Genomic DNA, 13,594 nt, shown 5'->3' on the forward strand with positions numbered 1-13,594 from the left:
AAAACGTCAAAATTATAGCCCTGGACATTTTTGTTTTGTTCTATTATGGCAGGAAATTGTCCATGTGTTAGGAATGCCCAAATCCCACTCTTAACATGCCCCTAACACACCCCCTTGTGATCTGAATGTACAGACCACCGAATCTCTTCCTTTTTTTGCTGGATGGATTGGATTGTTGATTCATTAAACTTTACTATGTTAATATGTAATGAAGCTTCTCTAACACACCTATTTTGTCACTAAGACACATCAAATGTTTCTTTCTCTTACGATTGGTTAAGGTAGCTTGTAACTCACCCACTGGATGCTTGGTGGCCATTTCCAGACGCAAACTAGACTGTATCATTCAGATGGAAACAGTTCTTGTCTTAATGTGGTTATCAGATTAATGGCCCTGTTTACTAAGGTGCGTTAGCATTTTTAACAAGCCCACAATTAGCATGTGCACTAACCGTGTAGGCACCTATAGGGATATTGTAGGTGCGTACACGGTTAGCATGTGTTAAAAACGCTAACGTGCCTACCCTCTTGGCCGCTCTAGGACACTTGGAGGGACATTTTCGAAAGAAACGTCTATGTTGGAATTTGGACGTCTTTGTAAAACATCCAAATTCAGATGTAGGGAAAAGGTCTTTTTCTAAAAATGATGGACATTTCGAAAATACCATGGACGTCCTTCAATTTGGACGTCTTTGATTTTCGGCGCTTTTCGAATGCAAAGAAATCCAAGTCTAAAACGTCCAAAGTCAAGCCGGGGACCTGCATGAGCTGTCATGGACCTGAGTATGACATTTGAGGCTGGCAAGTAATATTTTTAAAGATGTGTTTTGAGGGTGGGAGGGGGTTAGTGACCACAGGGGGAGTAAGGGGAGGTCATCCCCGATTCCCTCCAGTGGTCATCTGGTCATTTCGGGCACCTTTTTGTGCCTTAATCGTAATCAAAACAGGTCCAGGTGAGAACGTCCAAGTCTTAGGACTGCCCAAGTCCCGCCTCAAACACGCCTTAGATATGCCGCCTTGAGATTTGGACGTCCTTGCAACGGATTTCTGACAAAGACGTCCAAAATCAGGTTTCGATTATACCGATTTGGACGTCTCTGTGAGAAGGACGTCCAAGTGCCGATTGATGTCACTTTTTGGATGGCCATCTCTTTCGAAATTGAGCCTGTTGGTGACTGTTTCCAGAAGCAAACTGTACTGTATCATTTACTGAAAACTCCTAGGACTGTCACAGACTGCTGAGTGGGAGTCATTCACTCCCTTGTGGAAGTTTCGGATATGACTTGAGAAAACGGGAGTCTCCCAATGAATGTGGGAAACTTGCCAGGTCTGAGCCAGAGGGATCACTCCCTGACCCTGATCAAGGAAAACACACATTGTCTTCTCAATCACAGGGTGAAAATGACCCCTAACACTGGCTGTAGGTGTCTGTATAGCAGGATCACAGTCAAAGGACACATAAATACCCAACCAACCCATATCAAGGGACATACACTTGACCACTTCACACACAAACTCTCTCCTGATCAAATATTTACCATATCAAATATAAACTGGTCACAAGTACCGTGGTCAGACCATTTCAAATTAAAGATATCCATGCAATGGAAAATAAAAAAACTAATTCAGAAACAAGAACGAAAAACTTTTACCACCAGAGGTCACATTGATCCAATATTATTCTGGCATCAATTCTACAATAATGATTGGTCAACTCAAATAGAATCCCATCAATACCTTCTTAACTGGGACATGAGATGCAAAAATATACTTGATTCAATAGCCTCAATACAAACAAGATCATCACGAAGAAACAAATCACTTCCTTGGTTTAACGATGACCTGAAAAAATTAAAAACCCAAACAAGAAGACTTGAACGTGCATGGAATAAGAAGAAAGATGATCAAACTTTCACTGCATGGAAACTAATGTTAAGAAAATATAAATATTCTATTAGACGATATAAAAGGTCATATTACATCTCCAAATTAGGACAAAACAATAAGGACCTACATAAATTATTTCAGTTTGTACATAACCTTTTAGACGTTACACCAGTCACCCTATCTAACATGGATACCCCATCAGCAGATGATCTAGCCACTTACTTTAATAAGAAAATCGTTAAACTAAGATCCACTTTACCAACTAACTTCTCCAACTATGTAAAAGTTCAACTATTTAGATCCGACAGCCAATGACTACCCAGCAGATAGAATATGGACAAATTTCCATTTATTAACAGAAGACACTGTTGCCCAAATGATTAACAAATTCTCCAAATCCCACTGTAAACTGGATGCATGTCCCAGCTACTTAATAAAATCTGCCCCTCAGCGCTTCATAACAGATCTCACCTCTTACCTAAATCAAATGCTTCAACACGGTCTCTTTCCTACGGATAAAGGCAATATCCTATTGACACCAATTCCCAAAGACCAGAAGAAAAAGCTAAAAGACATAACTAATTATCGTCCAGTGGCATCCATCCCTTTAGTAGTCAAGTTAATGGAAAGTCTGGTAACTAAACAACTTACAGACTACTTGAACAACTTCTCAGTACTACATTCTTCCCAATCTGGATTCTGTGCTAATCACAGCACAGAAACAGTTCTAATAACACTCATAACCAAATTCAAACATATTATTACAGCTGGTAATAATGTCCTTCTGTTACAATTCAACATGTCCAGCGCGTTTGACATGGTCAACCATGATATTCTATTAAACATTCTAGAATATTTTGGAATAGGAAGAAATATATTGAATTGGTTTCATAGTTTTCTAACAACAAGAACATACCAGATAATATCTAAGTCGATTATATCACCACCATGGAAACCGGAATGTGGTTTGCCTCAGGGATCTTCATTCTCCGCTTTCACCGATTCTCTTTAATCTAATGATGTTACCTTTGGCCAAAGCACTGTCTAACCAAAACCTAAATCCATATATTTATGCCGATTCTGTGACGATATATATTCCGTTCAAAAAGGACTTATCAGAAATTGCAGACAAAATAAATCGCAGCTTCCAAATACAGAAAAGACACAATGCCTAATATTATCATCGCAATATAATAAAATCAACTATCCCAACATAAACGCACCAAACCATACTCTCCCTGTTGCGGACACCATGAAACTCCTAGGCGTTACAATTGATCGCAATCTTAATCTAGACTGCCATATAAAAAATGTCATAAAGAAAATGTTCTATGCAATGTGGAGACTCAGAAGAGTGAGACCTTTCTTCCCAAGAGAGACATTTCGCGTATTGGTGCAATCATTGGTTCTTAGCCATTTGGACTACTGTAATTCCTTATACACGGGATAACTCCAGACAGCACAGAACACCGCAGCCAGATTGATATTCGGCAAGGCGAAATATGAAAGTGCCAGTCCCCTTAGAGAAAGCCTGCATTAGCTCCCACTGAAAGATCGTATATTACATTCAAGATATGTACCTTGGTCCACAAAATCATTTACGGAGATGCCCCATCATACATGTCAGACCTAATTGACTTACCAGAGAGAAACAACAAAAGCTCATCACGTACCTGCTTAAACCTTCATTATCCCAATTGCAGAGGACTTAAATACAAGTCTGTACATACATCCAGTTTCTCATACACCTGCACACAACTATGGAATGAATTACCGATCGTCATAATGACAACACATAACCTGACTGCCTTCCGAAAATTATTAAAGACCTACTTATTCATAAAAGCGTACAATAAAGACTCCCCATAATGATTTGACTTCCTAATTATTCCAATCGCAACTATTTAAGAATCCTCTTATCTGTTCATTCTAATTACATTCTCTTGACTGAATATTGTATTTTGTCCAGATATCATTACATTATTTTAATCTTTCAATCCTCTTCCAATCCAATATGATTTACTTATGCACTCTTATTTGTAACAATTGTAAAATTATTATTCTGTTAATATGATTGCTATGATATTCCATGTACCCATCTGTATCTACAGTGGTGGAAATAAGTATTTGATCCCTTGCTGATTTTGTAAGTTTGCCCACTGACAAAGACATGAGCAGCCCATAATTGAAGGGTAGGTTATTGGTAACAGTGAGAGATAGCACATCACAAATTAAATCCGGAAAATCACATTGTGGAAAGTATATGAATTTATTTGCATTCTGCAGAGGGAAATAAGTATTTGATCCCCCACCAACCAGTAAGAGATCTGGCCCCTACAGACCAGGTAGATGCTCCAAATCAACTCGTTACCTGCATGACAGACAGCTGTCGGCAATGGTCACCTGTATGAAAGACACCTGTCCACAGACTCAGTGAATCAGTCAGACTCTAACCTCTACAAAATGGCCAAGAGCAAGGAGCTGTCTAAGGATGTCAGGGACAAGATCATACACCTGCACAAGGCTGAAATGGGCTACAAAACCATCAGTAAGACGCTGGGCGAGAAGGAGACAACTGTTGGTGCCATAGTAAGAAAATGGAAGAAGTACAAAATGACTGTCAATCGACAAAGATCTGGGGCTCCACGCAAAATCTCACCTCGTGGGGTATCCTTGATCATGAGGAAGGTTAGAAATCAGCCTACAACTACAAGGGGGGAACTTGTCAATGATCTCAAGGCAGCTGGGACCACTGTCACCACGAAAACCATTGGTAACACATTACGACATAACGGATTGCAATCCTGCAGTGCCCGCAAGGTCCCCCTGCTCCGGAAGGCACATGTGACGGCCCGTCTGAAGTTTGCCAGTGAACACCTGGATGATGCCGAGAGTGATTGGGAGAAGGTGCTGTGGTCAGATGAGACAAAAATTGAGCTCTTTGGCATGAACTCAACTCGCCGTGTTTGGAGGAAGAGAAATGCTGCCTATGACCCAAAGAACACCGTCCCCACTGTCAAGCATGGAGGTGGAAATGTTATGTTTTGGGGGTGTTTCTCTGCTAAGGGCACAGGACTACTTCACCGCATCAATGGGAGAATGGATGGGGCCATGTACCGTACAATTCTGAGTGACAACCTCCTTCCCTCCGCCAGGGCCTTAAAAATGGGTCGTGGCTGGGTCTTCCAGCACGACAATGACCCAAAACATACAGCCAAGGCAACAAAGGAGTGGCTCAGGAAGAAGCACATTAGGGTCATGGAGTGGCCTAGCCAGTCACCAGACCTTAATCCCATTGAAAACTTATGGAGGGAGCTGAAGCTGCGAGTTGCCAAGCGACAGCCCAGAACTCTTAATGATTTAGAGATGATCTGCAAAGAGGAGTGGACCAAAATTCCTCCTGACATGTGTGCAAACCTCATCATCAACTACAGAAGACGTCTGACCGCTGTGCTTGCCAACAAGGGTTTTGCCACCAAGTATTAGGTCTTGTTTGCCAGAGGGATTAAATACTTATTTCCCTCTGCAGAATGCAAATAAATTCATATACTTTCCACAATGTGATTTTCCGGATTTAATTTGTGATGTGCTATCTCTCACTGTTACCAATAACCTACCCTTCAATTATGGGCTGCTCATGTCTTTGTCAGTGGGCAAACTTACAAAATCAGCAAGGGATCAAATACTTATTTCCACCACTGTATATTCTGAAATTCTTATCCTATAATGTGTACGTGTTGTTATAACATTTTGTAAACCACATTGAGCCTGCAAATGGGTGGGAAAATGTGGGATACAAGTGCAGCAAATAAATAAATTAGTGGATTTGATGGTTTGGTATAATTAGTTATATTTCAGATTCAGTTACCTGTATATTTGCCAAATTCCATCCACCAATCTACATTAAAATAAAGATGAACAATGATCAGATCTCAGAGAAGAGAAATAAGTACAATGATATAAAAATTAAATTAGGGGTGGACAATGAATAAAAATTTTAATTGTGATTAATTGTGTGATTAAACGTTTTAATCATGCACTCACCATGTTTAATCACAGCATGCATTTTGGGCATTAAAGAATAAGGTTTCAAACAGCCTTCATTCAGTTTCTCTCATGCCCCCTTCCCCAGCCTCTCCCCCAGTTTCTCTCATGCCCCAATGCCCGGCCTTCATTCAGTTTCTCTTCCCCACCCCCCACATTTACCTGTACAGCAGGGCTCGGGTTCTGAATTTGCCTCAAACTCCTTGTCTCCCCCTGCACAGCGATCGGGTCTGCAGATACTTGAGTCACGCAATGCAGGAAGTTGGGGAAGTCTTGCGGTTTCAACTCTCAAGAGACCTTCCCCAACTTTCTGCACCATGCAGGGGAGAGAAGGAGTTTGAGGCAGCTCCGAGGAAGGAGAAAAAATCCTGAACCCTGCTGTAGTGGTAAGTGTGGAGGAGGGGTGGGTCAGCATAAAAAGAAAACCAGACAGCATTACAAAACATGGTATGCGTTAAAAGATCAATGCATTAATACCCTTATTAATGTGTTAATTGCCCACCCCTAAAATATATGTTTCTAACTGAATAAAACTTACCAAATCCTGCAGGATGTGATTTTATTTTGTAAAAAAAAAACAATAAAGAGAGAGAGAAATGTTAGAGATTTTGAATTATAAAAATGTCCTTCAATGATCTTATAATTACATTCATACATAAGCTTTGCCATCCAGGGAAAGACTGAAGGTCCATCAAGCCCAGTATCCTGTTTCCAACAGTGGTGAATCCAGGTCACAAGTACCTGGCAAGATCCCAAAAGTGACAGATTTTTGGTGGGAAGCATGAGCCAAATACCGAGTAGGGCAAGTAGTGCTGAACTTAGAGAGTGTCAGGGTAGAGTGATTTTTAGGGCTTATACCCAGTGGTGTGCTGGAGCCGGCTCGCACCGGCTCGCAAGAGCCGGTTGTTACATTTTGTACCGACTTGCGAGCCAGTTGTTTCCCACTGCGAGCCGCCTCTCCTCCCTCCCGCCCACCCGATCCAGTCCCTCACCTGACTCTTCTAATTCTTCGGCGGGGCAGACAGTCTTGCCTGCCCACTACCAGCGCTGACTCTCCCCTGCCGGTTTGCGCTTTAAAAATGGCCACCGAGACTTCCAGAGGCGGCCTCGCGAGACTTCTACTGAAGTCTCAGCGGCCATTTTGAAGCGCGAACCGGCAGGGGAGAGTCAGTGCTGATAGCGGGCAGGCAAGACTGCCTGCCCCGCCGAAGAATTAGAAGAGTCAGGTTGGTGAGGGATGGATCCGGAGGGAGGGAGGAGAAGTCGCCGGTGAACAACGCGGGAGGGGTGGCAGGGGATAGAAGGGAGTCCCTGGGTATGGATGGATGAGGGCAGGGGAGAGGAGGGTCACTGCTGGGCATGGGTGGATGGAGGGCAGGGGAGATTAGGGTCACTGCTGGGCATGTGTGGACGGAGGGCAGGGGAGATTAGGGTCACTGCTGGACATGGGTGGATGGAGGGCAGGGGAGAGGAGGGTCACTGCTGGGCATTGGTGAATGGAGGGCAGGGGAGAGAAGGGTCACTGCTGGACATGGGTGGATGAAGGGCAGGGGAGAGGTCACTGCTGGGCATGGGTGGATGGAGGGCAGGGGAGAGGAGGGTCACTGCTGGGCATGGGTGGATGGAGGGCAGGGGAAAGAAGGGTCACTGCTGTGCATGGGTGGATGGAGGGCAGGGGAGATTAGGGTCACTGCTGGGCATGTGTGGATGGAGGGCAGGGGAGATTAGGGTCACTGCTGGACATGGGTGGATGAAGGGCAGGGGAGAGAAGGGTCACTGCTGGGCATGGGTGGATGGAGGACAGGGGAAATAAGGGTCACTGCTGGGCATGGGTGGATGGAGGGCAGGGGAGAGGAGGGTCACTGCTGGGCATGGGTGGATGAAGGGCAGGGGAGAGAAGGGTCACTGCTGGGCATGGGTGGATGGAGGACAGGGGAAAGAAGGGTCACTGCTGTGCATGTGTGGATGGAGGGCAGGGGAGATTAGGGTCACTGCTGGACATGGGTGGATGAAGGGCAGGGGAGAGAAGGGTCACTGCTGGGCATGGATGGATGGAGGGCAGGGGAGAGGAGGGTCACTGCTGGGCATGGGTGGATGGAGGACAGGGGAAATAAGGGTCACTGCTGGGCATGGGTGGATGGAGGGCAGGGGAGAGGAGGGTCACTGCTGGGCATGGGTGGATGGAGGGCAGGGGAGAGGAGGGTCACTGCTGGGCATGGGTGGATGAAGGGCAGGGGAGAGAAGGGTCACTGCTGGACATGGGTAGGGTTACCATATGGCTCCAGAAAAAGGAGGACGGATTGAGCCAGCCGGGTTTTACTTCCATTGCTTTCAAAGCAATGGAAGTAAAACCCGGCTGGCTCAATCCGTCCTCCTTTTTCTGGAGCCATATGGTAACCCTAGACATGGGTGGATGAAGGGCAGGGGAGAGGAGGGTCACTGTTGGACTGGGTGGATGGAGGGCAGGGGAGAGAGAAGAAATGCTGGACATGGATGGAGGGGAAAGAAGAGTGAGGAAGGAGATGAGATGAGGGAAAAGGAAGAGAGGAGAAAAACTGCACATGGATGAAGAAAATAGGCAGAAGCTGAGGACCCGAAATGAAGAAGAAAGGAGGAAAGAAATAAATGGAAAGGAAGCCCTGGAAACGGTGTTAAGAGGACAGATAGCAGCAGAATCAGATACTGGGCCAGCATGATCAGAAAAACAGTCACGAATCAGGTGCTCAACATTAAAAGTTTATATTTATTTACTTATTTATGGCATTATTTCCCACATTAAACATGAATTAGATTGGAACCTGGGATCATTTAATTTTTTTTTCCTGGATAATGCATTGCCCCCCCCCCCCCCCCCAGGCTCTCGCCCTGGCTATAGTCAGCTCTGCAATTTGGGGGGGGGGGGCACAGAGGAGACCGGGGGGGGGGCGCAGAGGGGGATGGGGGGGCGCAGAGGGGGACCGGGGAGAGAGCCTGTTGTTAAACATTTACCAGCACACCACTGCTTATACCTCACGATCAAGGTTTCATAAAATGGGCGGAGCAGACTCGCCCCAATGTATTAGATGTAGAGGACCTATGAGCACTTTTTATCACGCTATATGGGCCTGCCCAGAGATCAAAGCTTTTTGGTTAAAAGTGATTCATTTTCTGGAGAGAATTATGGGGTGGAAGATATTGGTTTTGCCAGAAAGTGTTCTGTTGGGAGTTGTTGTCCCTTTGGGGGGCGGGTACTGTCCATCAAAACTTATTAGTTCATAAAGCATTCCTAATAGGTAAGAAATGCATTTTAGTAAATTGGATAAAGCCGGAGACTCCTTCTTATTGGCAATGGTGCAACAGATTTCATGCATTACTCTTATTTGAGACTCACACTTCAAATTTAAATTACAACGACAATTCTATTTAACTTGGGAGAGGTATATCCAAGCTCTAGCACCTCGGGCCCACAGCTTTATTCTTAACCAACTTGGTGAGTTATCAGGCTCTGGATGAGGGTGGGTAGCAGGGCCTTGCCAACACGGTAAGCGGGGTAAGCATGGCAGGGGGGCGCCGTCCTCTGGGGGGGCGCCGCCGCACCATGCTTACCTCACCCTCCCACTCCCATGTCCCAACTGCCCGCCCTCTTCTCTCCCGCAAGATCCCTTTCCTTTTTTTTCTCCTTTTAAATTTACCTCCGTCCGGCAGCGCAGCGTCAGTGAAGGAGGCGGCGCTCCCGACGTGTCTAGCCTTCCCTTTGCTCAGTGTTCCGCCTTCTTCTGACATCAAGGAAATGACGTCAGAAGAAGGCGGGACACTGAGCGAAGGGAAGGCTAGACACGTCAAGAGCGCCGCCTCCTTCACTGACGCTGCGCCTGCACTGCCAGACGGAGGTAAATTTAAGAGAAAAAAAAAGGAAAGGGATCTTGGGGGGTGGGGGGAGAAGAGGGCGGGCAGTTGGGACATGGGAGCGGGAGGGCAGGGGAGAGAGGAGCATGGATGTGATGGCAGGGTTCATGGAAGGGAGAAAGGGGAATTGCTGGATAGGGATGAATGGAGGGGGCAGGGGACAGAGGAGCATGTGAGGGCAGGCTCAGGGAGAGAGGGGAATTGCTAGATAGGGATGAATGGAGGGGGCAGGGGACAGAGGAGCATGGATGGGAGGGCAGGGCTCAGGGAGAGAGGGGAATTGCTGGATAGGGATGATTGGAGGGGGCAGGGGACAGAGGAGCATGGGAGGGCAGGGCTCAGGGAGAGAGCGGAATTGCTGGATAGGGATGAATGGAAGGGGCAGGGGACAGAGGAGCATGGATGGATATGGATGGGAGGCCAGGGCCCATGGAGAGAGGAAAAATTGCTGGACATAGAGGGGAGGGGAAGGAAGAGAGATGAAGGAGATGAGATGAGGGAAAAGGAAGAGAGCAGAAAAACTGCACATGGATGCAGAAAATAGGCAGAAGCTGGATCCACTGGACAGTCAAGTCTGCGGAGGACCCAGCTTTTACTTATGGATATAGAGCAAGAAATGAAGAAGAAAGGGGGAAAGTAAAGAAATAAATGGAAAGGAAACCCTGGAAACGGAGTTAAGAGGACAGATAGCAGCAGAATCAGATACTGGGACAGCATGATCAGAAAAAGAAAGTCACCAGACAACAAATGTAGAAAAAAAATCATTTTATTTTCATTTTAGTGTTTGGAATATGTCCACTTTGAGAATTTACATCTGCTATCTTATTTTGCAATGTATAGCAATTTGTTTCTAAGAATATTGCTGACAATTCCTGTCAGTGTGGCAAGTGGTGAGCGATCATTTTCACGGGGGGGGGGGGGGGGGGGGGAGAGCGCCAACTGATAATCTGCAGGGGGGCACCAGAGACCCTAGGCACGGCCCTGGTGGGTAGCTATGGAGGGAATAAGATTTCCTCACTACAATTAGATAGAGTTAGAAGGTATAACATGGAGTGTGGGGGGGGGGGGGGGTGGAGGGGGAGAACTCTAGGGGAGGGTTTATTGAATCTTTTCCGATAGGCACGTATAGGAGGTTCGGGGGGGGGGGGGCTGAGCAAGGGTGTCCTACCTCCCTTTTCTACTGCCAACGTCTTTTGTGATCCGGGCTTCATCAGCCTGGTTGTTAGCATTATCTCGGGGGGGGGGGGGGGGGGGGGTATCGATCTTAGGGGTGGCGTAGGGGGGGGGGGTATGCTACCATAAACTTGGGTTGGGGTTATGGACACTGACTGTTTTTGGGTAGCCAGCTCTGAGTATCTCTTCCCAACTTAATATATTCTGAGCTTGTCAGTTGCTTAAATTGTTGTATAATTAGTTTGGAGGGGAGGGGGGAGGGGGGCTAGGAGAGTGGGTGGGAGGGAGTAGAAAACGTTAAAACTTTTGATGTTCCAATTATCACTATTTATATTTTGAAGGATTGTTAGCATAATGATATGCTGTATGTTCATTTTGAAGGATCATCAATAAAACTGTTGAAACAAAATTATATGGGAATATAGGGAGGGTGGAGGGGGTAGAGGAGGGGAGGGGGATATATGGGTCCAAATACAATGAAAATGATTTATGTTGTCAGGGTGATATATCAGCAGAATATACTGTGAATATGTTATTCTGGTGTTAGTAGTTTTGCAATTTTGTTGCCAATAAAAACTGTTGAACATTAATGGGGGGGGGGGGGGGGGGGGGGGGGGGAAGGGGTATGGGATGGGGAAGTTCAATTAGAAAAAAATGTGATGGCGTTTTGCAATATACAGGAGCACTCGATGTGTTGTTACTAGACTATATATTTTGTATTACCAGATGGCTGTATATTTTCTTTGCTTAGTCAAGTCATCAATAAAAATCGTTGAAATAAAAACTGTTGAAACAAATCATTTTGAGGGGCATAATCGAACAGGGCGCCCAAGTTTTCCTGAGGGCGTCCTCACAGGACGTCCTCGTGAAGGGGCGGGGAAACCTGTATTATCAAAACAAGATGGGCGGCCATCTTTCGTTTCCAAAATACGGTCGAGGAAGCCCAAATCTCAACATTTAGGTCGACTTTAGAGACGGTCGTCCTTAGAGATGGTCATCCCCGGTTTTCAGCGATAATGGAAACCCAGGACGCCCATCTCAGAAACGACCAAATGCAATCCCTTTGGTCATGGGAGGAGCCAGCATTCGTAGTGCACCGGTCACCCTGACATGCCAGGACACCAACCGGGGACCCTAGGGGGCACTGCAGTGGACTTCAGAAAAAGCTCCCAGGTGCATAGCTCCCTTACCTTGGGTGCTGAGCCCCTCAAAACCCACTCCCCAGCACTGTACACCACTACCATAGCCCTTAGGGATGAAGGGGGGCACCTAGATGTGGGTACAGTGGGTTTGTGATTGTAAGCTCTTTGAGCAGGGACTGTCTTTCTTCTATGTTTGTGCAGCGCTGCGTACGCCTTGTAGCGCTATAGAAATGCTAAATAGTAGTAGTAGTAGTCTCTTGTAACCAGAGCTAATAGTGTGATGTCATAATGCCTCAGTCCACCAATAAGAGCCAACCTCATCAGTGATGTCACAATGGCTTGATTGTCCTATACTTGGCTCACTTTTATTACATAGCTCTTTGAGCAGGGACTGTCTTTCTTCTATGTTTGTGCAGCGCTGCGTACGCCTTGTAGCGCTATAGAAATGCTAAATAGTAGTAGTAGTGGTACAGTGGGTTTCTGGTGGGTTTTGGAGGGCTCACATTTCCCACCACAAGTGTAACAGGTAGGGGGGGGGGGGATGGGCCTGGGTCCACCTGCCTGAAGTGCACTGCACCCACTAAAACTGCTCCAGGGACCTGCATACTGCTGTCAGGGAGCTGGGTATGACATTTGAGGCTGGCAAAAAATATTTTTAAATTTTTTTTTTAAGGTGGGAGGGGGGTTTTATAGCACCAACATTTCTTCATACTCTTTTTAAAGGTTTCTGACGGCTTCTTTTCATTTTTCACACTTGAATTACTCTGGCGCTTTAGTTATTTTTGATCACTTTCTTTACACTTTATTCACTCTGGTGCTCTAGTTACTCTTTAGCACTGATTTTCAACATTCACCCTCCTTTTGAGTGGAGGAGGAGCCTAGTGGTTAGTGCAGTGAACTTTGATCCTGGGGAACTGAGTTCGATTCCCACTACAGCTCCTTGTCACTCTGGGCAAGTCACTTAACTCTCCGTTGCCCCTGGTACAAAATAAGTACCTGAATATATGTAAACCGCTTTGAATGTAGTTGCAAAAACCTCAGAAAGGCAGTATATCAAGTCCCATTTCCCCCTTTCCCTTATGACATCACAATAACAGAAGTGAGCCAAGTATTGGGCAATCAAGCCATTGTGACATCACTGATGAAGTTGGCTCAGGCATTGGTGGAATGAGGCATTATGACATCACAGTATCAGCTCCAGTGGAGGAGTAGCCTAGTGGTTAGTGCAGTGGACTTTGATCCTGGGGAACTGAGTTCGATTCCCACTGCAGCTCCTTGTGACTCTGGGCAAGTCACTTAACCCTCCATTGCCCCTGGTACAAAATAAGAACCTGAATATATGTAAACCGCTTTGAACTTAGTTGCAAAAACATCAGAAAGGTGGTGTATCAAGTCCCCTTCCCCCTTTCCCTTTTACCAAGCTGAGGAAATAGTTTTTCATGGAAAGGAAGGTGGATCTGTGG

The 13,594-nt window shown here is 45.9% G+C and overlaps 2 protein-coding genes across 2 annotated transcripts in view; one reads left to right on the plus strand and one right to left on the minus strand.

Annotated features, from left to right (window-relative positions):
* LOC115468205 (E3 ubiquitin-protein ligase TRIM39-like) overlaps window positions 1-13,594 on the plus strand; it is a 1,720,076-nt gene that overhangs the window by 1,398,428 nt on the left and 308,054 nt on the right. The window lies entirely within an intron of this gene.
* The window catches only part of LOC115468317 (E3 ubiquitin-protein ligase TRIM39-like), a 39,774-nt gene that overhangs the window by 3,561 nt on the left and 22,619 nt on the right, over window positions 1-13,594 (minus strand). The window contains exons 6-7 of the mRNA XM_030199960.1: window positions 6,470-6,475; window positions 5,756-5,785 (exon numbers count right to left, since the gene is read on the minus strand). Of these exons, the coding sequence (XP_030055820.1) occupies window positions 5,756-5,785; window positions 6,470-6,475 (36 nt within the window). The remainder of the gene's footprint in view (window positions 1-5,755; window positions 5,786-6,469; window positions 6,476-13,594) is intronic.

Source organism: Microcaecilia unicolor, chromosome 4 (genome assembly GCF_901765095.1).
Source record: "Microcaecilia unicolor chromosome 4, aMicUni1.1, whole genome shotgun sequence".
Classification (NCBI taxonomy): Eukaryota; Metazoa; Chordata; class Amphibia; order Gymnophiona; family Siphonopidae; genus Microcaecilia; species Microcaecilia unicolor.